The 27,951-nt window shown below is 38.8% G+C and overlaps 1 protein-coding gene across 1 annotated transcript in view; it reads right to left on the bottom strand.

Annotated features, from left to right (window-relative positions):
• Positions 1–26,195, bottom strand: part of clpb (ClpB family mitochondrial disaggregase) — a 42,047-nt gene extending 15,852 nt beyond the window's left edge. Inside the window, exons 1-7 of the mRNA XM_077722989.1 lie at positions 25,542–26,195; positions 24,894–24,945; positions 22,921–23,007; positions 13,199–13,302; positions 11,913–12,041; positions 4,052–4,149; positions 2,949–3,063 (exon numbers count right to left, since the gene is read on the bottom strand). Of these exons, the coding sequence (XP_077579115.1) occupies positions 2,949–3,063; positions 4,052–4,149; positions 11,913–12,041; positions 13,199–13,302; positions 22,921–23,007; positions 24,894–24,945; positions 25,542–26,001 (1,045 nt within the window). The 5' untranslated portion in view covers positions 26,002–26,195. The remainder of the gene's footprint in view (positions 1–2,948; positions 3,064–4,051; positions 4,150–11,912; positions 12,042–13,198; positions 13,303–22,920; positions 23,008–24,893; positions 24,946–25,541) is intronic.
• Positions 26,196–27,951: the final 1,756 nt, after the last annotated feature.

Raw genomic sequence — 27,951 nt, 5'->3', positions numbered from 1 at the left:
GCTTTCAGCCATCCTACAGACATATTTCACTAAAATCACATTATGAAACACTTCCTGTTCACTTGTTTGAGCCGCTAGTAAGCTGTGGTAAGATCGAGTGTTGCTTACTTCCTGCGTGAGTGTTAAAGTCACCAACAATAGCTGGTCTTTGTCAAGAAGGGATACTTGGCAGGGGTGGAAAGATGATGATGATGATGGAGGAAAAGATGGAGTGATGCAGGAAGGAAAACATATAATGGGAGGAAGAGCAAGATAAAGAGTGCTGATGGAGATAAGCAGGCAGAGAGCTCGGCTGAGAAACAAGCGTGTGTCAGAGATGGTCACCGGGATGAAACGTGACAAGCGCCGTCTGTGTTATCAATGGCTGCGTGAATGACGGCGTAACCTTCTGCGCGTGTTTTAGCTGATTGAGAGCGACTTTGACAGAAGGACGCATTGACATTTCTCAGAGGAGCCTGACAAGAACACAGAAAGGAACGAGGCACAAAACAAATGAGCTGGGGCACACAGAGAAGTGTGTATTGGGCAGGTCTGGTCGGCCCTAACATGATTAGAGTGGGATGATTCTCTTCAATAACTCTTAGCCCTGAGAGCTAAACCTGGATCAATTCTACCTCCTTCCTGTGTGTTTGTGTATTTGTACTTTGTACTGTGTGTGTGTGTTTTGCTTCAGGCCTTCTATGTAATAGGAAGTATAAGGCCACCCACCCAAGTTTTCTTTGTCAGGCATAATGGAGAAATGAGTCAATGCATCAATTTATTGATAGAGTAAAATGTTTTTTGTTCGTTTAATGCAATATTGAGGATCTGGTTACCCCCAAAAAAGGCTATTTCCTAGCAGCATTAAGTGTGGTTTATTTATTAGCTTTGGTTTAATAAACATAACGTGATATGTTGGCTTGGTTGACCCACACTGAAACCCAGTGATCATCATCCAAATGCTTTGGATAGACTAAATGTACTAGAAAAGTGGGAAATCAGATTCCAAAGCTGTCCTCAACAAATTCCATTTATTTTATTTCATTTTCTTCACAGTGTATTTTTTTTATTTATTATTATTATTTTATTACTCCTTTATTTGTCCTCCGTTTTGCTTTTACTGGACCGAGCAGAATTGCTGATACTCCTTATTCGGGGGGAGAAAACCTTAATCTTATCAAATAATTGAAAACAATCTAAACGTGACCAATTTCGTTTGAACACATTGTTGAGGTATCGGATCGGAGATATACTGTAATTTGGACTGGTTAAAAAAAAAAGTTACAATGTATTTTTTTTTTTTTTTTACAGAGATACCAAACATTAGCTACACACAGGAAATCAAATGAGATCCATTGTGAGAGCTGTGTCAAGCATTAGGAATTTATTCATTAAACAATAGTATCTACATGCTTGTGGTTTTAAATTAAATCATCATTGCTAGAGCTCTGTCAAGTATTAGCTTCTAATTCATTAGGAAATAATAGGCTCAGATTTGTGATTTTAGATTAGCTGTGTTGTAAAAAACACTGCATCATAGTGAGAACTCAACTAACATTTTATAAGCACAATAATATTGCTTAATATTTCCAACTCGACAGTTTTAGCAAAGATGTGCTTACATCTGCGCGACTTTCACCCGAGTGGCTCTCTCACTCTCCCTGTGTGTGTGTGTATTGGTGACTTTAATACATCTCTGGGATCAATAAGCTGCTCCCTTATCAATCTGACTGCGTCTTGTATGGCTTTCAGGACAATTTGCCATGATAACAGAGACCATTTATCACCTTCCCAAAGAGCCAGGATTCACTCTTCCAACACAAAGCAAAGCCTGCAACTACACATGATCTGGCTTGTGTAAAATATTTTTTAAACAATTGAGATTCTGTATTTTTTAGCATTTTTTCATTTTTTAACATTTAGCCCAAAGATAAATACCTATTTTGCTCTGCAGTTGATTATATAGCTTATGTAGGTTTTGCGTCTTCCTATTAAAGTTGACAGTTTTTGCTTCCACCTTTGGGAGATAGTTGATTAGCTTGCAAAATCTAAGCGGAAACAGTTGGAACATCATAAAAATAACACATAGCTTCTCTTTGACACATGCACACAGAAGTACATGCACACACACACACACACACGGATCAATACTAGGCCTCTCTGGATGCCTGGTGTAATATCAGCTCTTTACTGTCTGCTGTGTTATTGTGCTCTAACTCATCCCCCCTCCTTTTTGTAATAATCACTGCCTGCACTGTCAATGTTCCCATGGTCCATAAAAGCATCTTTGGTTGAGGTTGATATGGAAGAACTGATCCCCATCAAATCAGGGATAAGATTTTAAAATGAATTACAAGAAGAAGCAAGTAAAATCTTGTCTTCTTAAAAGAAACAAAAACGTTACTTTACAGAAAGCATTGTGGACAGATTCAACAATAATTTTGTCCATGCTTTGTTTCTGCCCACTAGCTATCATTTAGCCCTGACCTTGCGTGTATCACAACAATGATGGAAAGATGAAAGTACAATGGAGGTGATGTGGAAGTGAACATAGAAAAGCCAGAAGGGGGGATGGAGAAGGAGTGGTTATGATGGAGATGGAGGATAGAGGAGAGAAAAGCCAAATGGAGAAAGGATGGGGGAGTCTGTAGTATGTCTCCTCTCTCGGTAATCGCGTTAACTGGCGGCACCGAGCCTGGCCTCCTTCAGCTGTCCCACACACAGATACACACAGCACCTGTGTACTATGTCTGACAGACAGCACATTCATCACAATTAACCAATTACGGTATCCACCGGGCTGTCTGAACCCGCCTACTGCTTGAGGACATCCAGGCAGGCAAAAAAAAAAAAAGAACAAACCAAACAAAGAGAACACAGTGCATGACAGCAAGTGTTTAAAAAGTGTTAATATACAAATAATGCTCCATATCAATAACCAGTTGTGTGTCTGTGATCCGTACAGTTACCTGAAGCCACAGTATTGATGGCCCCTTCCTGTCCAATTATGTGCTCCTTCAGCCTCCTCTCCAGGGGGAACCTCCTTCTCTCTTCCGCCTCCCGTCGAGCCTGCGCCTCTTGGAACTAAAGAGTAAAAAATACTGTTGAGTTCATCTGCCTGTTTCAACATTGTTATAACCACTTTCAGAGATTGTGTTATTACTATCCAGAGTGCTCAACGATGGCAGATTCTCTACTTACATTGGGTAACAGTTTGATGAAATTTGAGTTTGATTTTTATGTTGATTAAAACTAAAATGATTATGCTGATTCTCAAAAATCTGTAAGCTTTTTTCTAGCATGCCAAGTTTTTATTCTCAGTTTACCTACTTACTGTATGTTGTTAGCACTGACACAATTATAATTAAGGCATCCTTATCATTTATAAAAACAACACTTTTATAATAACGTTCAATCGATATTATTCTATTTTAATATTTGACTTTTTTTCATGTTTAGATAATACTGATCTCATACTTACCTATTTATCTTTTTGACACCATTAAGAATAATAAAAAGTAGTCCAGCCAATCAACACAATGTAAAAATGATACCAAAATTGCTCCACAAGCATGTGACAAAGGGAGTCAAATTTCAAATGAGGGACATAAATAAGTTCAGCACCCTCTAAACCTTGAGTGTCTTATAATAATGTTGAATGTCACATTTTAGATTGGACAATCAATCATTAAAGTAAGAGATACATGTGGGAACTGCCCAATATAGATTGGTGAAAAGCAAAGCAAGAGCAAATTTTATACAGTGTCAATAGCGACAATGTATAGTGTATTCTGTATTGATTTTTCACATTATAACTCTTGAACAGGTTTTAACCCCGGTTAACCTCTACCAGCTTTCACATCACTGGTATTCCACAGCAGCTGTCACTCATGCTAAGACCTCCTGAAGAGTGTTTGTGTGTGAGGACGCGTGATGCATGTCAATGAAACAGATGAGCTGACCAGGAAACAGACATTTGTACATATCCAAGCGAATGTTCTAATTATCTGCACATTCTGCCCAGATGCACTAGATTAGCATGTGTGTGTGTGTCTGAAGACGAGTGTCTTACCTTGCCCTCCCACTCCTGCAAAAGTGTACCGACTTCCCCTTCTTTGGCATAGGCTCGTGCAGTGTGTCCCAAACCATTGGCCTGTAGAGGGTTTGCACCTGTATACAAACAAACAAATACAAGTTGGAGGACTGTGGGATATAATCAGTCTCAGTCTGCAGAAGGTCCCGACCTTGTGGACCTCCTGTGTGGCTCCAGTTTTTTTTTACCTAGGTCTACAATGTCTTGTGTGTCCTGTGTTTGTCTTGTTACTGCAACCAAGAAATGTCCTAAATACGCAATGAAATAAAGGTCTAATCTAATCTAAATTTTAAAAGGCATTTAAATATACAGTGTTGCCTCGCTACTTTGCGGTTCAGCTATCGTGGACTCAAAAAATACAAATATCACATTGAAACAACATATATATATTTTTTTGTTATGACATGGATTTCACTCTCTCTACCCGTATTCTATATGGTGTACTGTATACAGGGGGGTAAAATAAAAAAAATAAAAAAATAAAAACCTTTTTTGGAATTAAATTCAAATTAAGCATTTTTGAATGGGAATCCCTACTTCGCGGAAATTCACTTATCGCAGGTGGTCCCGGTCCCCATTAACCGCGATAAGCGAGGGAACACTGTACTTCCCATCAACTTTTATCCACCAAACCAGCAGCGGGTTCAGAAATAAAAAGTGAGCTAAGGGGTCACATAGGTTAAGGGGTCACAGAGGCTAACTGCAGTGAAGCAGACGGGGCCGTGCAATAACCGAACAGGGGGGCTTCATATTTGCCACGTTTGCATGTGACACACTGTTGAAACATCCGAACACGATCGTTACACAGCAGGTTTTTTGTAGGTTGGGGGTTCAGTCTCAACAAAGAACATAGACGTGTGCATGGGATCAGAGGAAGAGCTTGTTAGAAATGAAGAGGTGGGTATAAATGACATCATGTGATGACACAGCGTGTGTCAACTGTGCCAGTGTCAATGACACCAACTCAGAAGGGGCTTCACCAATGGAAGCAAACATTCAATACGACAATTTGAAACCAAATATCTTCGGATTTAGGAGATGAAACTGAAAAATCGAAACTGAAATTCATGTCGTCAGTAAATCGTTGGTTTGTTTATAAAGTGCTGTGTAAATTTGTAGGGCCATCATATAGTTTGCGGTTTGGTCGACCCGATTTCCATTTTGGGATAGTCTAACAGTAAATAGCTTGTAAGACTTGTAGAATGGATTATACCAGAATATTTTTTTTTTATCCCAAAAGGCTCAATTTAAAAAATTATATTGTAATACCTGCTGGCCCCACGTCTGGTGCCCATACTTTGCTGGGAGAGTCTCCAGCACTGCTGAGACCCTTGTGAGGATAAGTGGTGTAGAAAATGAATACATTCTCATACCTTTATTACAATTCAAATCAATTTAAATCAGTTATTTACCCACATAAAAAGTAGACTACAAAACTGGGTTAAATGCTTAGTAAGAACGTTATCAAAAACATGTTTAGTAGACGATCATACGCTAATTAGAAAAGGTACAGACCTAGATGACATGCTTAAGTAAAATTCCCAATTAATAGTACACCAAAGCACATGGGGCAGCAGTAGTAATCAGATGAGTAAGCAAGACTCAAACATTCTCAGTGTGCACAATCAATACAGATGGCGCACAGTCCTATTTGTCAGAGCATCAAACACAGAGACTAATAATGACATCGATAAAGCCCTAAAAATTGTGACCTGCTCATGAGTCTATTGATTTTAACAATAATACCCTGGCACAACTCACCCAAAACATGAGGGAGGAAAGCAATAAAGTGGGTGCGCATTCACACCAAAAGGCACACACGCGTTTGCGCACACACCCACAACATAATAAATAGCATCATTTAGTGCTTTAATATCAGGACAACGCTCTGGGCCATAGCACTTTATAACTGAATCAACACTAACGACACATACGAGTGCACTGCAGCTATACAGTCAAACACACACACTTGCATACACAGGATCCCTTCATTAGGAGTGCTTTAGTTATGCCTATTAGGGGGGCCTACCCCTTTCCCATTTCCTCCGCCTTCTCTTTCACAGCAGCTGGCAGGAGAGAGCCCCTGCTGGTCTTTGTGCATGCATTGGTGTGTGTGTTTCTGGGCACGTGTGCCTGCTTTGGCCGATTAAGAAGTGCCTCATGGCCACAGGACTGATGTGGAGCCTGGGGAACATCTAAGAGCCTCTGCAGGTAGGGAGATGGACTTGTGGGGTGCGGGGGGCCTGAGGCTGAAGCCAGGAGACCGTGATGGATGGAGATGTAAGTGCAGGGCCGGCTAAGGCCAAAAGAGCAAACCCAAGGCTACAAGGGTAGGGTGAACTCACACTAACACAGGGGAAATAAAAAAGGTATAGGACACACACAAAGTATACATACAGTGCATGATGGCACACACACAGAAATGTCCCGAAGCTGTGATTTTCTAACTTTATTTGGCGTGTGATGGTATGACAACGAGGGGAGTGAGGAAAGAAAGATGATAAAACTTGCTTTCTAAGTTGAAATAAATATTGGAATTTGACACAAAGCAGTGTTAATGTGTTGTTGCAAACATAAAAAAACAGCATGGATTTTAAGCATTATAATCATAACGGAAAAAAAATCTGGTTCATTTTTTGGTGAAACCAAGCTCCTGTCAGTTGTCAACTGTCAATCAAATGCCACTATATCAAGCTACTCCCTTATGCCTACACATTCCTCCATGTTTGAGCTGCATAAATACTACTGCTAAAAGCCTAAAGTGGTACGAAGCTAACCCATCAGGTCATTGTAGGCTCAACAGTCAGTCAAAAATGTATGAACTTTAACAAACCCTAAAAACACCCCAAAAACATTTCCTTATTTCAAGTATAAGCAAGAATGGAAACTTGAAAGTTTCTTATTTGCAGCTTGCTAGTCTGGATAACCATTTTTTTACTGTCCAATTTCTAAACGGATGGATTGAAATAAACCTTTTCAGCAGCTAAAAAGGGGACTATCAGGTCATCTTTCCAACTTTCTAAACTTTTATTTTGCTCAAATTCTGAGATGATAGGATGAGATCATCTCTTCTTTCTGTTTGCCTTCACTTCATGCACAAATACAGTGTGCGTTAAAATAATTGCCTAGTTTCAAAATGAACCCTTCCATTATTATCCAGAAAACAAATGAAAGGAACTCCAATTAGTCAAAATAAAAGTATAATTGTAAAGGTATTTTTAGAAATATTTTGAACATATTTTTTACTCGAGTTCAAGTTAAACATTTGTGTGTCTTATTTTATGTTGTATATTGTTGAAATTTCAGCACCAAATAAATATCAAATACAGAAAATATTTGAGTAATTCAGAGCATTCTGAATTCATTAAAAAATCTTAATTAAATATAATACAAATAAAATATTTAGGGTGTTCAGGTGGGCGAGTGGTTAACACATCAGCCTCACAGTTCTGGGTTCGATCCCAGGCGATTGGCTGAACATCAATTCGGGGTGCCCCCCATTTCGTGCCCAAAGTTAGCTGGGATAGGCTCCAGCACTCCCTGCGTCCCTGAGGATAAGCGGTTTAGAGAATGAATTATGAGTTTCCAATTTTGGCCTCAATTTCTTATGCTTTTTTAATTAAACATTTGGTTGTGTCCAATATCTTACAACCAAGACATCCTATCATAATACTGACAAGGACAAAACAAGGAGATGTTTTTTTTTTTTTTTTTTTTAGATATTGCAACAAACAGCAGCAAGCCCTTTAGCAACTTCCGAGGCATACAAACTTAACGTCTGAGGATGCACTTCAAATAAAGCCTGCTAACCTGTGATATATGTGTTAAAAATTGTAAACGCAAAGCCTGAATGTATGAGAAAACAGGAGGTGAGCAAAATCTGTTTTACCGGCAGAAAGGCGGGTGGTGCAAGCCAGAAAGTTTGGAATGAAGAGTAAAAGTCAAGGCAGAGAGAACGTATAAAACAATAATTGTAAACATTGCAAGTGTTAATTTTTACTTTCAGATGACCATTAGCTTGAGTTACATTATTTTTATTAGTCTTAAAAAAAAAAAAAAAATCAGACATAGGCATTGTCGTCATCATTGACTTGACAAAAAGCCTAGTAGTCATCATACCCTCAGCTGCGTATGACGAAATTGTATAGTGCTTCTCCACTGGTCCGCCATCCCAGGCAAGACCCCTTAACTGACATATTCAGACTTGTTAGCACTCCGCCACGATGGAAACATCGCATCACCTCTTGTTGCCTCACCGATGCTAACAAGAATAAAATGTATCACTTACCTCTCACTGTCTTCTTACTTACCCTCCCTCAGTTCGCCTGTAGAAGGCAGATCCACGCCAAAAATTGTGGGCAATGGATCGGGCGTTTGTCAAAAAGATACTAGGAAGCGGGGCTCGGAGTGGTTGTTGTCGTAGCCCAACCGCAATGGCCGCCCGACATCCGCTCCCCTGCCTCCTTTCTCTTCGCCGTCTACGGCGTACTTTGGGGGGGTTGGATATCCTCGGAGATCCTGGAGGTCTCCGGATGTTCTTAGGGATATCGACAGTCAGTCCGTAGTAAGTTGTGAAATTGGGTGTCTTGCCTTTCAACCAACGAACTGGAGAGCAATGAGCCGCTGCGCCCGAGCGCGCCGCCATCTTGAACTCTCTTAATTGTTGGCTGCAAATTGTTTGATGCCATAAAGTTTTTTTTCCACACCAATTGGATTCCATATGCACCCCTGAAGTTTATCTATCTCGAAGGTGAGCTAATAAAGCAGTTGACCGTTTCTTAGCTATCATTCCTGAATCTGTACTGGATCAGAAACCAGAATAGTGAAGGTTACGTTTTTAAGAAATTTGAAGGCAAAATTTTAAATCACTCCATACATAGTTCTTACAGAGTTCTAAGTTCTGGTACTATTAGCAATGTTCTTTGAAAATATATAACACATTTAAAAACCAAATTCACTTTACAAGGTCTTTTAAAAAAAACGAAAAATGGGCAGTACAGTGCTTATAGCAACAAGCGATGTCAAGATATTTATTGGTCATGATAGTGGCGCCAACTAAGCAATGGTGGGTTCACTGCAAAGTAAGACCCACTTTGCCTTAATCTAATTGCATCCAAAACAAATGTCTTGGCATTGTGAAAGTTCTTAACTTTTTTTTTCCAATTCAAAAATGCTTCTAAGGGAATGCATCTATCTGATCGAGTTACACAGGGTGATTTGTTTAAGTGTGTTCGCAGGGGTAGGGGTGAGATTGGACGGGCGGATTTGAATGCACCATCCATCATGACGATAAACAAGATATTAATAATTGTGATGGTGTAGTGACGTTATTTGAGGGGGAAAAAGTGTTACAGGCAGTAAAAGGAAACATAACCACAAATATTTAGCTGCTAAATTAATAAAATCTCATGAATACACACACATTTACATCCCTAAAATGGAGAGTTGGGTGCACAAAGACATTTTGTGCCTTCACACACACACAAAAGACACACTTCCTGTGAGTGTGGTGTTACCCCAAGGGCATGTTCTATACAGAGGTCATAGTTCAACTAGGCCTGGCTTGTTTAAGAGCTCCTCGCCTGGAAACTGAGGGGGATATTTTGCCTCCAGGGTCTATGAATGTATGTGTGTGTGTCAACGACAGGTGCGAGTGTGACGGGCGTGAAAAAGAACGTAGTATTAACAAGTGATCAATTTCAAATGAGCTTTGTATTACTCACGAACATACGCGGGTAAGTGGTGGTACATTGACAATGTTTGTAGGATGCGGATACAATATCTGAAATGAATTAAAACTGACAAACTTCTAAAATAGAATGGAGAGAAAATAAATGAAGTATAATTTAAAGAATGTTTACTCAAGTTTGTTCAAGTTGAACAAAAAAAAATGTAATGCAAGTTAAAAAGTATTTCTTTTAACTGCATTGGCTCTTTTCTCAAATTAAGCAGAAAAGCAAAACGCACAAGTTATTGAACCCACTAATCGACTAATATTTTAAATGACATCCATTTGTGAGAGTGTCCTGGTTGAGATTTAACAATTGGAAGTTACTTTTGATCAGTTGTTGGGTTAGGTCAAGTTCTCATTCTAAGGAGGAAATTCATTGGTAGTTTCATTCAAGCATTGATGAAACACAGATAATCTTTCAGTGTAGTGCGATCGGCCCTGACACAAATCTCCATAGAGTTTGTCACAAAAAGAGTAGTATATCCACATTTCAATCATTCAGGGCTAATTTCACGATGAAAGCTTGTTTTTATCACACAAGGACGATGGCAACTGCCATTTCTTTTCTTGTACAAATATACTTTTGTACAAGGACACGACACTGTCAAGACAATTGCCAAATTCAATGGCTCTGACCATGTTCCATCAATGTCCTGGACCTATTGTTGTAAACTGCCCTCATCAGTTTTGGTGCGTTGTCCTTTTATGCCTTTAATATCATCCGGCGTGATACTCTTCTATGGTGAAATATCATTTCTGTTTCGACGCTGAGTGCCACCCAATTCAGCACTGAAGAAGAAGCGGTGACCTGACTTTTGCCATTTTCATCCCGTCTAATGCTTGTGAGTTTCGGGGTTAGAGTTAGAATTTTTACATTTTTCATAACCAATTTTTATTTGGATACCTATTTTAAAAAACGTAATCTACTGAAGCTTCGAAGTGGTGAAGTTACTGGGTGATGGTGTTGAAACAACTGTTGGGATTAGACCTGGACGATAACGATAATTATCGTCAAACCATTTTAGTCAGCAAAAATAATAGAATTTTTCGATAAATTTAAATTGCAAATACACCACCCAAACACCGCAAAGAATGGGTGTGCTAATGCGACGTGAATGCTAGTGCCAGACCAACATTCAGTAGATGAAGAAAATGGTAAGAAACAAACAGCTATTTTTAGCATGGTTAGTGGTAGACCGGCTAACAAAGAGCAAGAAAGCAAAAGGACTATTACACAGCCTAAATGAGCAATTATGAAATGCAGGACAACACCGAGGTGACCCACCAAAAAGTCCAAGTGAAGTCTCCCTGTCATTTCCTTTCTTTTTAAATGCCTCTTGAATACATGTGCAAAAATAGCAGCCTTATCAAAGTGTTGCTTAACCCATTTTAGCATTTTGTCCTCATTTGAGGCCAGTCTGTAATTCTTTTCTTGATATCAAGAAGTCTTCCCATCTTATGCAACTGTTATGAAAATGTTGCAAAAATCAAAAACTTGTTAAGTTCTAATCTAAATGGGTTAAGTTCATCCAACTTAAAAAATATATAAATTAAATGGGCGCGTGTGATAAATTTACTGTTTCTTTGTGGGAGGCTGAAAACAGTCTTCTTGCCAATGATGTCTTCAGTTGATTATTTTATGTATTTCATATTTAGCATCCTTCGTTCATCATTTATTGCACAGCAGGGTTTTAATATCCATTACGTTTTGTCATTTAAGAAGGGAGTTGTCTTATCTTTGTTGCACAACAGAACAACAAAAATACTTTTAAAAATCATATTATTTTATATTCTCTTTTCTTATGAAGTAAATAACGTAGTTACTGTTGTAATTGTATAACGAGGAAAGTAATGTACTTCTTCGCAGAAGTTTGAAGCTTCAAATATAAAAGAAAAACTGTGATTGGCATCGTGATCATTAATGACATCAACTGATATATATATATATATGCATTTTTTTATCGTAATAACCATTTTTGTCATATTTCCCAGGCCTAGTTGGGAAGCTGTAATAGTGGCACATAAATATGATGACCCCCCCTTCCCTTTTACATTGTGTTACATGTTATACAATTCAATGTACTCCTAATATTTGTAGCTGTGACATACCAAACTCGAGCAGCATGCGGACAGTGCGTGGGTCATCTGACAGTGTGGCGTAGTGAAGTGCTGAACAGCCACGGAAACCAGCCCTGCTGCTCAACCTGCTGCTGAACTCATCCTCTCTAGACACTAAGACTGTAGAAAGGGAAAGAAAGCCCAACATTACATTATATCTGAAATTGCAAGTTTAGAATAGTTTTGACGAAAAACTAATAAGAAGACTAGCTTGGATCTTATCAATCTAAAATAACTCTTTGAAAAGTAATCAATTCCTGCTCATAGATAAATTGCCAGCATGTGCAGTAATGACAGCAACACTCTCAACAACAAAATTGACTTTCTTGGTTCTCGCTTTGGAGTTTTTCAATTTCTGAAATGTTGTCCCACTGGCTTAAAATGACCGTGACAACAGGAGGTACATTTTGTGGTCTCCTCACCAACAACAGATACTGATTTCTCTGCTTCATCTTAGACACTCAATCATCCTGCTTTATTTTTCCACCTCCTTCCTTGGCATCCATCAATTACTTTCACCACATGCACACTCATCTTCCTCCCCCACCCACAACCTCTATCTCAATAATTTTGTCTCATCCATTTCCTGACTTCCTCTCCCTCATCATGCCAGCCATCTCCATCAATCCTTCCCTCTTCACTGCATCTTCTCCATCTCAACTTTAGTTCAACCATGGATACTCCCCAACTTTGTCCCTTCCTCTTGTCCTTCATCAGTCTTCCTCTTCCTGCATCCCACTCTCGACAACAATTCTTCTCTGCAGTGTGTGTGTGTATGAGAAAAGAGAGACAGAGAAAGAGAGGGAGAGAGAAAGAGAGAGGGGCAGGGCAGGATAATCATAGCTAACCCAATAAAGCGTCGCACAGGCCCCCCTAGCCCATCCATCAGCGTGCATCTGGGAAACGCTTCCCCACGCTGTGCTGGCCCCGCGTGGACTCAAACCTGACAGCCATATAAATGTCTGCAATATACATATCCCATATAAATATGTCTGCAGAAACCCAACACAGGCTGGGGAGGGGACCAAGTGTATGTCAGTGCCACCCTGCCCATATGTGTGTGTGCTTGTGTTTGCAGCTCAGGAGAAAAACAAATAACACGTGCACTTATTAAAGAACATATACAAGGAATCATACACAAGAAATACAACTTGCATATATGCTAATCTTTATGTAAATCCAAATGTTGCTTAATATCTATGGCTACATTTGCAAGACATAAATGTACATGGTAATACCACAGTCATATAAAATTGAACATTATACTTTTTTTTTACCTTCTAGCGAGTGGATGCCTATCTCCCTTGAGGTGTCATAAACGTTGTTGAAATGATCTCCAGCGTTTGGATCAGCACCAGCTTCAAGAAGAACCTTCACCACACTGAAAAACAGCAAAAACTCAATATGTAAAGCATAGTTCCTTTATGTACTATAATAATAATTCACAAATTTCAGTTTTATGTTCACGCGATACTTGTCTGATAAAATTTTGTCAAATTAATGTAGAAAACATTTAAAAGATAAACTTTGCTACATATGTCTTTGTGGTTTATTTGCCCATGGTTGTGCATTCTAGAAGACACATTTACTCAAAGAACAATAAATATGATATTATTGTATTTCAGATCCATTTATTTATCCTGTTAATGAAAATAAATACCTTTAAAGTTAATTGCTTATTAAATCCCTCCCAAAATTATAAATAGACTATTTTTCAAAAAGAAGATGCAAATCTTAAAATAATCGATGCACCTAAAATCTGTCTCAATAACTTTGTTTCCATTACATTTTTGCAAAATAAAAGCAATCTTTTAAGAGTTCAGGGATAATAAAATAAGTTTCATTTGAAGACGTTTTTGTAAAAGCTTTTTCAAGTTTCATCCTGCGGGATTTTGCTTAAGGAAGATCCATGGTTACCAACCTCTTGCATTTGGGTGGGTCATGTGACTGGGTACATCACATCCTATGTCATATAAATTTAAAAAATGTTTCCATTCCACTTTTGCAATATATTGTAAAATGTGATTGTTTTATTATTTTTCCAAATTCTGCATTTTTCATTACCTGTTTTTACTACGATCTTAGTTTTTGAATTACTAGTGGTAGTGAAAAGGGAGCTTCAGTGGACAATATTTAAAGGCAAATAAAAAAAGTTATTTATTTCGATTGAACTTATTTTATATATAATCTATAGTCGATATACCTATACCTACATCACATATATATAAAATATATATTATATTTTAAAGTTTTAAATATAATTACAATTAAATTGATCTTTGTGTGAACATTTCCGTCACCAATTATATATTATTTCAAAGAATTAGTCTGTCAATATTAACAATGATATAAATTATTTTTTGAAGACACTGTTGAAGACCATTGGGGTTGTCATGCACATTCTTCCATGCAGTTCCATATACTAATAAAAACATGAAGAACATGTATAAAGGACATTAACATAACATTCACACCATAAAACCCACACCTGATTATTGGGATTTAAAATACTACCGTAACATAGTAAAAACTGTTGCACAGGAAAAGAAAATGTTGAGGTGTTCGATGGGTTGCTGCAATCCCACCCATGCTGTTCTATTGATGGCAATCGAACCGAGCACATGAATATGGAAAAAAAGCCTACTACACTCATTCAAGACAGACACAAAGACATAAAATATAAAGACAAGAACATTGGCCTTGACTCTTTCCTCGGTTCACCTCATCTGTCTCGTTATGGCGGATACAGCCGAGTGAGCGCTAGACACTAGTCTGCCTCGTCATATATACATAATAGTATATAGAGGGGGCAAAGGGTCGGATCGGTTTCCGGCACCATATGGTTTGTAGATGTGTTGTCCTTCAATGGTCCCTACCTCGGCAACACCACTAACTGTGACGTAACAAACATTCCAGGTGGCATTGTTCTGTCTACACACACAAACATGAGTGATGGTGGCATTGACTTTCAATATGGATAAATAGCCAATGAGTTGAAACAATAACTACAAAAGACAGAGAAAGCTCAAAATAAGCAACAAACTATTGTTCGTACGCTAGTGAGTCTAACCAAGAGCTAAAGGGCACTACGTGAATAGCTTGCGAGCATGACAAATTGCATCATGAACTGTGTCAAAGCAACTGGACAGATAGGGACTAATGTTTGCTAGTGTATTTCAGGTGATTGCAGAGACTAGATTCGGCCTAGAAAAATGGAAGGGACAATTTTGTCCGATTGGGGCACGTTATCAGTGAAAAAGTGTAGGGATGCCTCACATTCTAACAGTGAGGGTTTATCGTACTTTCATAGACGTCAATGTCCTTATAGAAAACCAACAAAAACATTTAAATTTTCAATTGTGCGAAGTTGTAAATGTGTTTTTCCTTTTAAAATTATATAATTGAATGTATTTGCACATGCAGTGTGCAGTCAAGCAAGTTGTTAGACAGACCAATACAGGTAATCATGGTCTGTAGCTGTCAAATGTCTAATTTTAGAGTCTATCTATAATCATGGTAACAAAAACAGGTGTTAAAACCAGTCTCTTATATAAGCCGTAACTCTTCAGTAGAGTAAGGTGCTCTGGTCACTGAATTGTGTTTGGATTCTAGATTCTATGTAGAATGTGTTTAATTTAAGTACGTTTGTCCTTTAACTATGAATTGCTAGCTATAAACAATTCTTGCAAGTGGTTTAGTTTTTGCTGTGTGTGTAATGGAGTGCACCCAGGAACTGCTGGTGTTCAACCTTGGAGATTCCACACTATATCACTTTGTCCATGCTTCAAAAAGTGAACCATCCAGTGACAGATTGAGCATATGTGGGGAAAAAGGGTGAGAATCGCCAGGCCAAATCTTTGTGTCTGACTTTGCTGAGGAGGTATAAAAGACTATCGGGGGGTCCCCTTTTGTTACTGTATCGACTGTGAGGGAGGGCCATGACCCATGTAACGCTCCGCTCTCACCCTTGCAAGCACTTCTACAAACACACGGATGCACCCTCAGAGACACCAACTTACTGGGTCTGGTCACACGAGGCTAGGCAGGCCTGTGCAAAGAAATGAGCTGGTGTGAAAAGGTTTAATAGTATCAGTAAGGTAAACAGGCAAGGATAAAGAGCGGAAAACTGTGGAGGAGTAAGAAGAGGGGCAACGGATGAAAGGATGGACATGCAGCTAAAAGATGAAAGAAAGAGATTTAATTATCAGAAGGATGGTGCCAAAACTAACGAGCTTTTGAAAAGAGTTTGTGTAGTTTTACTAATTAACTGATGATCAAGTGGCTAACTATATTTGGGAGGAGTTGTAGCACTAATTTGAGGCCTAACCAAGACTTGTAGAGGTTAATTAAGTTAAATTCTGTTTTCCAACAAAACATTTAAAATTAGGCACATCCAATTATCTCATTATTACCTTATGTTCCGGGCTATAAGTCACTCTTAAGTTTGGCGTGGCCACTGACGAAAACTCACATGCAACTTGTGTTTTCTATTCCCCCAGTCTGACCACCGCCAGCATTGTTTATATATTCCTTCTTAATTGTAACTATAAGACATATGATGTTGTCTTTGAACTGCCAGATTTTTCGGGCATGTGTATGCATATATGTATATATGTGTATATATATGTATATATGTGTATATATGTATATATGTGTGGATATATGTGTATATGTGTGTATATATGTGTATATATGTGTGTATATGTATATGTGTATATGTGTATATATCATGTATATATGTGTATATATGTGTATATATTTATATATGTATATATGCACATATACACACACATATATACACATATACATACACACACACTCATGGCAGTGAAATATATCTCATAGTTATGATTAAGAAGGAACCTTCTGTTGCTTTTATGAAACCATAGGTCGGCCCGAGAATTCTTTCTGCATTCATCAAATTTGGGTGGCGCGGGGAATGAGTGGTTATTGCGCTGGTCTCACAGTTCTGGGGGCCTGTGTTCAAATCCAGGTCAGTTCACATTCTACCAACATGCATGGTAGGCTGGCGGAACAATATAAATTGCCCTTATGCATGAGTGTGAGCATGAATAGTTATCTGTCTCCTTGTGCCCTGCAATTGGCTGGCAACCGAAGGGTGCTTCGTGCCCGCAGTTAGCTGGGATAGGCTACAGCACCCCTCATGACCATGAATAAAGCGGTACACTAGTCTGATCCCTAGTTCATATCTTTGTTTTTCTCAGCTTTAAAGGCTTTGTTTCTTTTGTTTTAGTTGAAATAAAAATATATTTGACTGTGTAAGGTCTTGTGGGATGGCTTAGCTCACATAAGTTCTCCGCCAATTTCATCTACCGTTAAGTCCACTATTGTTCGTCAAAACTGAAGCGCCCAGTAAGGTTTGGAATCTTTTTATTGCTGTACGTCTGTATCCGGTATGGAACAACTTTTGTGTCTGAGCATGGAACACAGGCTGCGAGTGTGTGACCATAAACGTTGGTGCTAAGGTTGGGATATTGCAACTTCAGGGTTTGGGGTGTCAACATGTAACTGTTCTTTGTTTCCCTTGCCCCGAAGGGAAGACAGGAAGCAGACACTTCCGTCTCACACGCATCATAATAGACACTTGAGTCGAACTGACCATCCATGTCTCTGACCACCTGGCCTAGACGCTGGATCTCACTTGACCCTGCCTCACTTGGTGTACACCTGAGGTCAACTGAATGCCAAGAGGAGAGCCTCATCAGTTTGAACTAAAGCGATAAGATTTAAAATGACAATTTTTGTACTTGGGTCCAATGACCTCCTTTTAGTGGTCATTCGTCCAAAACAACCTAGAAGTGTGCATCTACAACCTTAAGAACAATGAGCTTCCAACTTCAGAAGATCCATCAACATGGCAGTAAGATATCACCTAAGCACCTTACGAATTCAACCATAAACTTGAATTAATCTTCAGAGAGTGACTGTTAACTGACTGACTTGGCTATTTCATAACATTTTACTTCTTCCCTTACTTTGCTTTGCTTTTACAATGTAAGGTCATTGCCAATCTCAAGAATTGATCAATAAATTATGAAGATTTAGGCTTTTTAAAATGTCCCTTGACACTTTGGAATTCATCCTGTAACATCAGTAACACAGTAACATCTTCAATAACAAAGGACCTTGTTCCTTTGGCAGTCAAACATCCTTCTATCATGCTCCATACTTGATATGGTTAATATAATGAGCAGTTTCTTTATATCTGAACAATATTGTACTCCCATCATTACGATACAAATTGACATTTCTCCATAGAATGTTGAAGAACTTTGAAGGCTTTTTAGATGTTGCCTTTTCTGACAACCCTGCTTTTGAGGCAGGCAAATGGTTCCCCTCGTAACTTTTATATATTTCTTGCTTCCCAAAGAATGTTCTTCATCTGACTATCAAAGAATTTTGGAATCATCAATCATGTTTTTTTTTGGTAGTTTTAGCGGTTCTTTGGTTAGGGAAAATGGATTCTTCCCAAGAATGCTCCAAACAGGCAACTGACCAAAGCCAATGTTTTGCAATCTATCCAATTAGTTTGTCTAGATTTTTCAGGCTAAATTTGATTTTCTTCAATGACAGTAACACCTCTTTAGATTTTATGGTGAAAGCTGGAAGCAATAAATTCCAAGCACAAATATTAGGATTCAAATAAACTCCCAAAACTTTTATCTCACAGAACACACATTTTGCAATACAACTATGGATGTAAATACACTCCAACTAAAGTAAAAGGCCACAGTGAAACCACTTCTTTCATTTTAAATCCACCCTGCTAGTGTTTGGCATTATAAAGTCAAGAAATGGGTCAATGTTTGAATTTTTATGACTAAAAGAATGTTTTACAGATCAAAACAGTTACTTTCTTATTCCATCCTCCCACACTTTTGCTACTCTTCCTGCTCCTTCCATTGAGGCACTCGAGAGACAGGTCACCACGATCAACAGGCTTTACACCCGGCTAAGCGCTTATTGTGCACGTGAATACGGCGAAGGAGTCATGGAAGCACAGAAGAGTGATTGAGATGCGTATTGTGTGTTAAAGAGTGTAAACATTGGGCAGGCCCTGTGCCTCACAAATTTAGCCTTACATCAAAGCGAAGTAAACCCATGCCCACCCACTGAATGTCTGACCTTTCATCCCAACAAAATGCTCCACACAACACACACACTTTTGCTTGCCTTTAGACACGATTGCAATACCTTACAGCAGCAAAATTTGGACGCCTACTTCTTAACTACTACTACTTTGTCCAAACCCTGCAACGTAGAGAGTTGCATATTTTTTTGGTGGCAAGAAATGGTTGATGGATCCTAATAGACAAGTGATTAAATTTCTTCACCTTCTCTAAGTGTGTAAACTCAATCTTTTATCTGTTAAACACATTTTTCAAAATATATATATTTTTTAACAGCGCAACAATTGTCTTTTGGTTCTAAACAAGCAAAGCCGCCCCCCCCCCCCCCCCCCCCTGCTTGTGTAGATAAAGGTTAGTTCTAGGTTGATACAAATTTCAACACAATGTGAAGGTTTCTGGGTTATAAAGAAAAATCTTGCATTCACATTTTGGCCATTTCACATCAGAAGGATATGAAGGATGTGGCACAAATTAGTATATTTTAATCATTAGATGAAAAAGGAAAGTTATTAAAAAGGCAGGTCAAAAAATAATTATGCTATTAATGAGTAAATCTGTTATATTTATTATGTACCACATACTATGTTTGTGTAATGTGGTAATTTATCAAACCCTTGATTTGATATTTTACAGGCACTTAGTTGCTACCACGCCACATTGGTTTAAGTATCAAAAAGAGCAGAGTTGAGTAACGGGGTATTTCTAAGAAACTGGGTTCAAATTTAACAATAGCAACAATAGATGGAATGTATGATGATACATAATTCATTATTGTTTTGGCGATGTACTATGTCAACAATTTTTCTCCACATTATGTGATGGACTGCTGCAGTAATTATATTGCCAGTCCAAAATGACTACAGGCAAGACCTTAGTCCTGAGTTATGTTCACTGGCTTTTCACTTAACAGCTGCAAATAAAGTTGTGTGTGGGACTGAGTAATAAATAGGCAGTTGGTCTGTAAATATTGGGTACGAACTCTTCATGGCATGTTGTGCATTAACACAAACACTTACTGAAACTAGTGTATGTGTGCGTCTCGAGCACGAGCGATGTGTGAGGGATGTGCGGGAAGCAAAGCTCCGTCTTCCCTGCAGCAGTGACGGCTCACTGGGGGGTAGGAGGATGGGATTAAAAAGGGACGAGTGTCACCTCTCAGTTGAGTTATAGCACTCATAACGCACACTGTGACACACATCCAAGCCCAAATACAGACATAAACATCAAATTTGTAACCAAAAAACAGTTGACAGACACACTGGGAGACACACCGCATCATTAACACATCACAGATAGTAGCCATCGTTCAACATGCTTACATGTTGTATTATTGAAGTAATAGTATGCAATTCCTACGTTGAACATCATGTATGCAAAAGTAACTGCTGATGAATATTTAAACACAGCAATAGCAAATGCAGAAAAACAGTAATCCAACACAGAGAAAAATATAATGTAAAAATTGGCAACTGCCTGTAAGCACTTATTTCAAGATATTTTCACATTTGAATTAGACATTATTTTTCACCCAAGCAGGTGGAATCGGGGAACAAATAAATGACCAGAGACTCCTGATGGAAATGGAGGGGGGCTACTGAAATTGGATTTGGCCCGGTCTTAACCTCGGCCCCTCTCTGTGTTGTGTGTGTTCTGGGGGCCAGCAGGCTAATTTAATTTGTTGGACCGGGAGACGGAGGACCGGGTAAAGACCTTCTGTTACTCTGAAAGTTGCACTTTTAAAAACCTGCTGTACCAATGCAAGCATTGACATGACACATAATAAGTCATACAGACAGACAGCTGCATGATTCCGACATTGGACACCAAGAAGTGAATGGTAGTAGACTTTCTGGAGGATTCTTTGTTTCTCCACATTGTACCCTTAACTTGAATTTATATGACAGGTTTTACCACGTAAAATAATAATAATATTAAACACATACTGTAGCCTTATACTAAGAGCAAGAATACGCTTGCTCGTAAATTAAAGTTAGTGTATCCGAGCAGGGGAGATTTTTTTTCTGTGATTTACCTATCGGTTAACTGTGAGGATCTAAATTTTACGTTGTAGAAAATGTCAAGTTTTGCTGTTCGCTGCTGTGTGATGTCACCAAGTATCGAAAAACATGTCGGATTATCACTTGAGACATCATCCTACTTCAGACAACTAAGGATTTTTGTTTATGTGTTACTTGTTTTTATTAGTACGTGCCTTAAGGTAATTGATAACTTTCTTGTAAATATGTACATGAAATCTGTTTGAAAAGATGTGGTGAAAACAGGGGCAAAGGCAGAGAAGAAGTATGTGATGTATCTTTGAGTTATAGGCAGAAACTCTTATGGTCTGATTTTTGTTAGTTTTTCTTCTCGGCGCATTCAAAATGCAAATTGTTGTCGTCATAAGCCCAAGCACAGTGTCATCACTGCTTTATAGCCTGCCCCTACCACTATACATGTCAGTCGGTTTTGCAAATTAGCAAGGACTAAAAACACAATTCCCTGAATATGCTAATTTCCTGGATTCCACAGTGCACTCAACAACATGATGATGTTATCTAAACTACCGTAAAATCAGGAAATAAAAAGAGAGCCACAAAATAGGGACCTCTTTACAGATTTTACCTATTGAAACAACTTGTATGCACCGTTTGTGAAAGTGATGCGCTGTCGTACCGCATTAAAAACCCCATAAAAGTTTTTTACAATAACATTGATTTAGAAGTGCAGAAGTTCAATCATGCCTGATTGTGTTGACAGAGGAAACATGTGAAATGCATTAGTATGAAAGCTAACAAGTGCCAGTAGTATGATGGACAGTCGGCATTGACATCTCTATAGAATAGCAGGGCTGCCAACGACTCCAGAATTTCAGGGGTTATTGCGAAAATGCAACTCAAACCTCGGCACTCTGGAAGACCTGCCAAAACTCCGAAAATCCCAAAAATGTTCACTTACATATTTTTGGGGGGAAGCAAGCCTTTCGGAAAAGTAGCAAATGACTCAAAATTTACAGCATCGCTGCAGTTTCCGCCATCTTGATTCAACTGCAATTTGGATGAAACTTTTAAGAAATCCAGACACTCACAGAATTCTATGGGTATATATTCTACGAAATATCCCATGTTGAAGCCGTCACCAAAAGGACCGACATTTGCACATTGCAGAACACGAGCGACTACAGTGTGACACATGGTGGAATTAATGACTGTAAAATACATGTGGAAGGACCCAAACACAAAGATAAACTTATTTTCATTATGGTGTACTTTTTCAATAGTTTGAAAAAAACTTATTAAATTCATGTGAAAACATGATAATACCAGTTAGATTAAAATTGTCCTACGCTTATTTTTTTTACATTTTATATGAATTTTGCTCGAATTGCATTCACTCCGGAAATACTTCGGAAATGGGACAAGGGGACTCCAGAAATGGGGTTGACGGAGGTTGGCAGCTCTGGAATAGCAATGACATGGAAAGCTATTTTGATCCATTTTAAAGCCATGTTAAATATACACTGACAATTTTCATTTATTTTTATTATTCAAATTCGTAAGGCTTGTTAACAAGAATCTTTACTTTCAGCCAACCCAACATTTTTGCTTTGAGTTTACAGGAGATTTAACATTGTGAATAATTTCACAGTGGTTAACTTTTTCAGAGACAAGTAACGGTATGAAAAATGTCAAAAACGTTAAATTTGTGATAGCCAAAGCTTTTGTCTTTATAGTTAGTTTGTTTTATGATGTGGCCAGTTTTTCTGGTTGTTGCTCAGAAAAGTTAATAAGCTGTAATCATTTATGAATGAATTTTGTTACTGTTAAAATATTTGAGTCCAAAATACTCACCTGTGCTGACGGTTAATAGCAGCCACCATAAGAGGGGTCCAACCAAGACGATGGCGGTGATTTGGATCCACCCCTTCCTGCAACAGTCTGGGAGGATAGAGAAAAATAACTTAACAATTCATTTTAAAATCAGACAACAAGCACCAGAGTTGGGATTGTCTTGAAGAAGACCGTATGCTAGGTCAAAGTATTTGGTGAACCAATGACTGTATGTAAAACAGGTGTGTGTTAAGTTCTGTTCTGAGAGTCTGCTCTCAAGGACTCTGTGGCACCGTACTAAATGAGTGTGTGTAGCCATCTGTCGTCTCTAATATTGTACAGGCAGACAGAGTGTTTGTTTATAGTCAACACTATGGCCTGTCTGACCGGCACTCCATTTGCTGGATCTGTTTCCCTCTTTGACAGTATCTGGGCTAAGAACAAATGTTTGATTTTTTTTTTTTTTTTTTTTTGCAGTGCAAGATTGTCATTCTGACATCACACAATTTTGAGTTTGGGAATGGGATTCTTCAAAAGTCAAATTAAACCTTAATCACACTCTTTCTATGTGCAAAAGGGTGATCAAATATAAAGTACCACTCCAATTTCCTCCAGTTTCACTTCGTATTGGTGGAATGGCTGTGTCTAATAGTTTTTTTGTCCATTCAGTGGTGTTCAGAGCTGGCACGCCCCAACATTCTTTGACAAACCTCAAAGCACTTAACACATCTGTCTGCTTGCACTCTCACCTGAACCATCTGTTTCATGTGCACAGGTAACCCAAGCTGGCAAATGGACAAGCACAGATGAACACACACCCAAGGCAATATGAGGTGCTGTAAATTTAATCGCCGCCAGTACTGTATAAAATACCTTAATGTTCTTCTCCCTTGTGTAATTTGGAAATTGTGAAACAAACATTCAATGTTTTTGAGCGTGTACTTTCTTTTTGTTGATGTTTGCTGTTCTGAGTTGATTTGATTGACAAGGGAAGGCACAACAGGGGCCAAAGTTAAATAGTAGTAGATAAATGTGAAAAGTAATGGGTAAAACACCAACGGCAAATGACAGCAATGAAAAACAGCGACCAAACACGCTGCCATTTTAGTAACCATGGTGAATGAAGGAAATTCACAATATTCCATTCAATTAGGACTCAAAAAATGGAATTAAATTCAAATTAAGCATTTTTGAAGGGGAATCCCTACTTTCCGGAAATGCATTTATTGCGGGTGGTCCCGGTCCCCATTAACCGCGATAAGCGAGGGAACACTGTATATGCAATAACTATGATATATTAAGAAAAAAATCAAATTGATTAAATATACTAGAGTGGATAGGGGGCCGGGTTCGCAGTTCTGATTTCGAGGGTTCGATCCCAGGTCCGGACCTTCCTGTGTGGAGATTGCATGTTCTCCTTGGAAATGCATGAATTTTTATCCGGGTATACTCCGGTTTCCTTTCACTTCACACATACATGTGTGGAAGGCTAGTTGATTACTCTAAATTGTCCTTAGGTATGAATGAGTGTGAGTAAAATTGCTGCCCTGCGATTGGCCGGCCATCAATTCAGGGTTTCCCCTGCCTGTTCCCAAAAGTTGGCTTTTTTTTTTTTTAAATTCATAGTACACAATGAGATTTTTTAAGTTATTGGAAGGGTAATTACACAGGATTGAATGACTGCAGGAAATTGATAAAATTAAAAACTAATAAACTGCAGCGTTTTACTACCACCTGCTGACCAATATATAAGCATCAATCTGACATTCAGGCTTTCATAATCACACTAACTTGCCCATTGCTACTGTTGGCATTATACACCAAAGTGGAAGACCTTTACATTGTTTTTTAAAGGAAAAACATTTATATTTATACAATAAGTAAGAAAATACAGCCTTCCACATCAAAATATATATGCAGGACCATTTGTACTTCAATATTTTTTTAATCAAAACAGTCTCGTGTGTGTCTAAGTGTGTAAGTGAGTTTATTACCTGGCCACATCTTCGGGATTGTTGGTCCTTGCTGCCTCCAAAAGGGCATCACCTTATGAATAGAAATTATACATATGAAAAAAAGTAGAGTTAAGGAAAGTGTGATTTAGACATGATTATAAAAGCGTGAAAAATCCATGCCAAACTCCAACTATATGCAAATATTTCTTCAGTATATATCCATAGGCTGAAGAGAGAAATATTCTTTTCTATATTCTAGTCATTTTTTGCATTGCAATTAGTATGATATCACACAGCAATTTATCATGCGAGTACCTGCCCACTTAATGTTTCTTATACACCCAATCACCAAAGGTCAATAAAAATCTTAAGATTTTAAACAAAAAAAAAATCATACTTGTGACCTAGTCAGCCACTACATGCAGAAGCAAATAGGGAGGATGTTCCAAAATAAAAGAAAATTCTGAGCATTTTTATCTTAATTTGACAAAATTACAAAAATTTAAAAATAAGACAATTGATCAAAAATCTTCTTTCCCATTGACTGCGATTGAAGGTGATAAAACAAAACAAATAGATTGCACCCTGGGCAGTCGCCGACATTGCCCTTAGCAAAAATAGGCCCTGGGAAAACCTATTGTGATTTGGGGTTCTATACTAGGGATATATAAAAATCTGACAAGGTACCTTTGTCATCTGAGTCTTTCTTCAGGCAGAAGGCCACAGCAGCAGCAGATAGCAGCCCGGCCGATGCCACTTTCAACGGGCTAGCGCCCCCACTGGCACCCTCGCCCTCACCTCCAGCTCTCTGACCACTTTCTTCCCAAAATATGTTGTTGTTGCGCCCTCTACTGGCCAGCGAAGCCCAAGAGCTCCGGCGGTTTTCAAGACTTGACAACCATCTAGGGGCGAGGTGATGGTACTGCGATGCTTGGTTCGCGCTGTTAGCAACTGTGTCATCAACCAAAATCCCTCGTCTTGAAACCCGGGAAGTAGATATTATTGGGTTGCGATTGTTTTCGGCCAGTGGCTCTCTTATCATAGTCTGACAAGGAGGCGCAGCCGAACTAGTCTGGAGAACGCGCTTGCATGGTGACAGGCTTCGCGACCTTCGCGCAAACAACCTACTGGGAACAGACGATAACATGTTGAAAGCTCACCCGTAAAAAGGAGCTGGAACTTCAGCCGTGCCAGTAGCAAAAATGATATAGCATCGGAAAAATGTCGTAACAAGATAGTGATGACGCCAAGGTGGCTTTTCTGTGTAGCTATATTTACATCAGCCACACGCATTCAAACGTTCCTAGCATGGACGGCGTCGGAACGTTGCATTGTGGGAAATGTAGTGAAGCCTGAGTTGATGGCACATCTGTGAAGGTTTCATACATAGAAGTGTATTCTACATTATATGTAATAATGATCAATAATCTATTTTAATTAAAAAGTATATTAAAGTCTACGATAAAATAAACCTGTGTCCTGTTTATCTTACTATACTTTTTAACATGTCCTGGGTCTCTTGCTTGGTATAGTTCATCTCAGCAAAGCTTAATCCATGTGAAGTGGTTTAATTACATTTTAGCCTATTATATCACTATTTTAGGCCAATAAATACTTGAAAATACACGCAGTGGTACCTCTATTTAGAAAACTAATTGGTTCCATGAGTGGTTTTGTAAATTGGATTTTTCTCAAGTAGAAGCATATTGTTTCATTCAATCATTTTCTGAACGGATTTATCCTCACAAGGGTCGCGCCGTGTCCTGGGGCCTATCCCAACTCACTGCACGAGGCAGGGGATACCTTGAACCGGTGGCCAGATGATTGCAAAGCACAAGGAGACGGACAACCATTCACATTCACACTCATAGCTAAAGGCAATTAAGAGTGTCCAATCAGCCTATAACGCATGTTTTTGGAATGTAGGAGGAAACAGGAGTCTCCAAAGAAAACCCACGTTGGCCCGGGTAGAACATGCAAACTTCACTCAAACTCTGCGCAAATCATATATACCTTTGATAATAATAATTTGTTCCACGATCTTTAGTACTATCCAAAAACCCTTTAATAATTATAAAAGTATACCAATTTTCTCTCAGCAGCAGGTGATAGCTTGCATTTTCTTCCTGATCGTGGCAGTAACAAAACAGTGCCATGCACTTTATACTTACAAACAATTGTTTGCACTGTTGCTCTTGGGACCTGCAGCTGCTTTGAAATGGCTCCAAGGGACTTTCCTGACTTGTTCAAGTCAAGGATTCGCTTTTTCGGATCCATGCTGAGCTCCTTTGACTTTCCCTTTGTAGTGTTTGTGGGCATTTGCATCCATTGAGCCCTATTTAAATGGCTTCAGAGAAGTCACTAGCTGTAGTCACTCATAATCACTCACAAGAAGTTAAGAGGCCAGGCTATGGAGCTCAAGCATCAAGATTCTGGACAGCTTGCTGATGAGTTCATCATTTGATTCAGGTGTGGTAGAGGAGGGATATATGAAAAAAAGACTGGAGAGGCTTTTCCCTATTAAACCTTAAGTTTATGCACCAGCACTTTGCTTTCCTGCACCTGGGTTCAACTCTGCTGCCCAACCAAGCCAATACATAAAAAGTGACGGATAGATTCCCATTTGGTGTGTGTGTGATTGGACCCAGGGAGAACAGGGAAACTCCACACAGGTGAACCGACCTGAATTTGAACCCAGTACCCCAGAGCTTTGAGGCCAATGTGCTAACTACTCAAACCGCCGGGCTGCTAATACCATGCTACCTTTAAAATATAATGCAGGATAAAAGAAGACTTTCTATTTTGTCAGATGAAATTTTGCATTTCATAAATTTAAATTCATTTGTATCTTGGAACAAAATGTATCCTTTGGGGCTTTTTGTATCCTCAATATTTCATGAATAGAGACATTCTTAAGTAGAGGTACCACTATGGGTTGTACACAATCAATTCATGACTCCTCAGAAATGAGCATCAGCTTCCACTATGGTGTGAAAGTTTAATCTATGAAGTGGATATTTTATGTCTCAGTAGCCCACTTTCTGTGCCACCCATGCATGAATCATTGAGGACACTATGCTCTGTCATCATAAATCCA

Source organism: Stigmatopora nigra, chromosome 8, assembly GCF_051989575.1.
Source record: "Stigmatopora nigra isolate UIUO_SnigA chromosome 8, RoL_Snig_1.1, whole genome shotgun sequence".
Taxonomy (NCBI): Eukaryota; Metazoa; Chordata; class Actinopteri; order Syngnathiformes; family Syngnathidae; genus Stigmatopora; species Stigmatopora nigra.
This window is presented reverse-complemented; position numbering and strand designations above follow the sequence as displayed.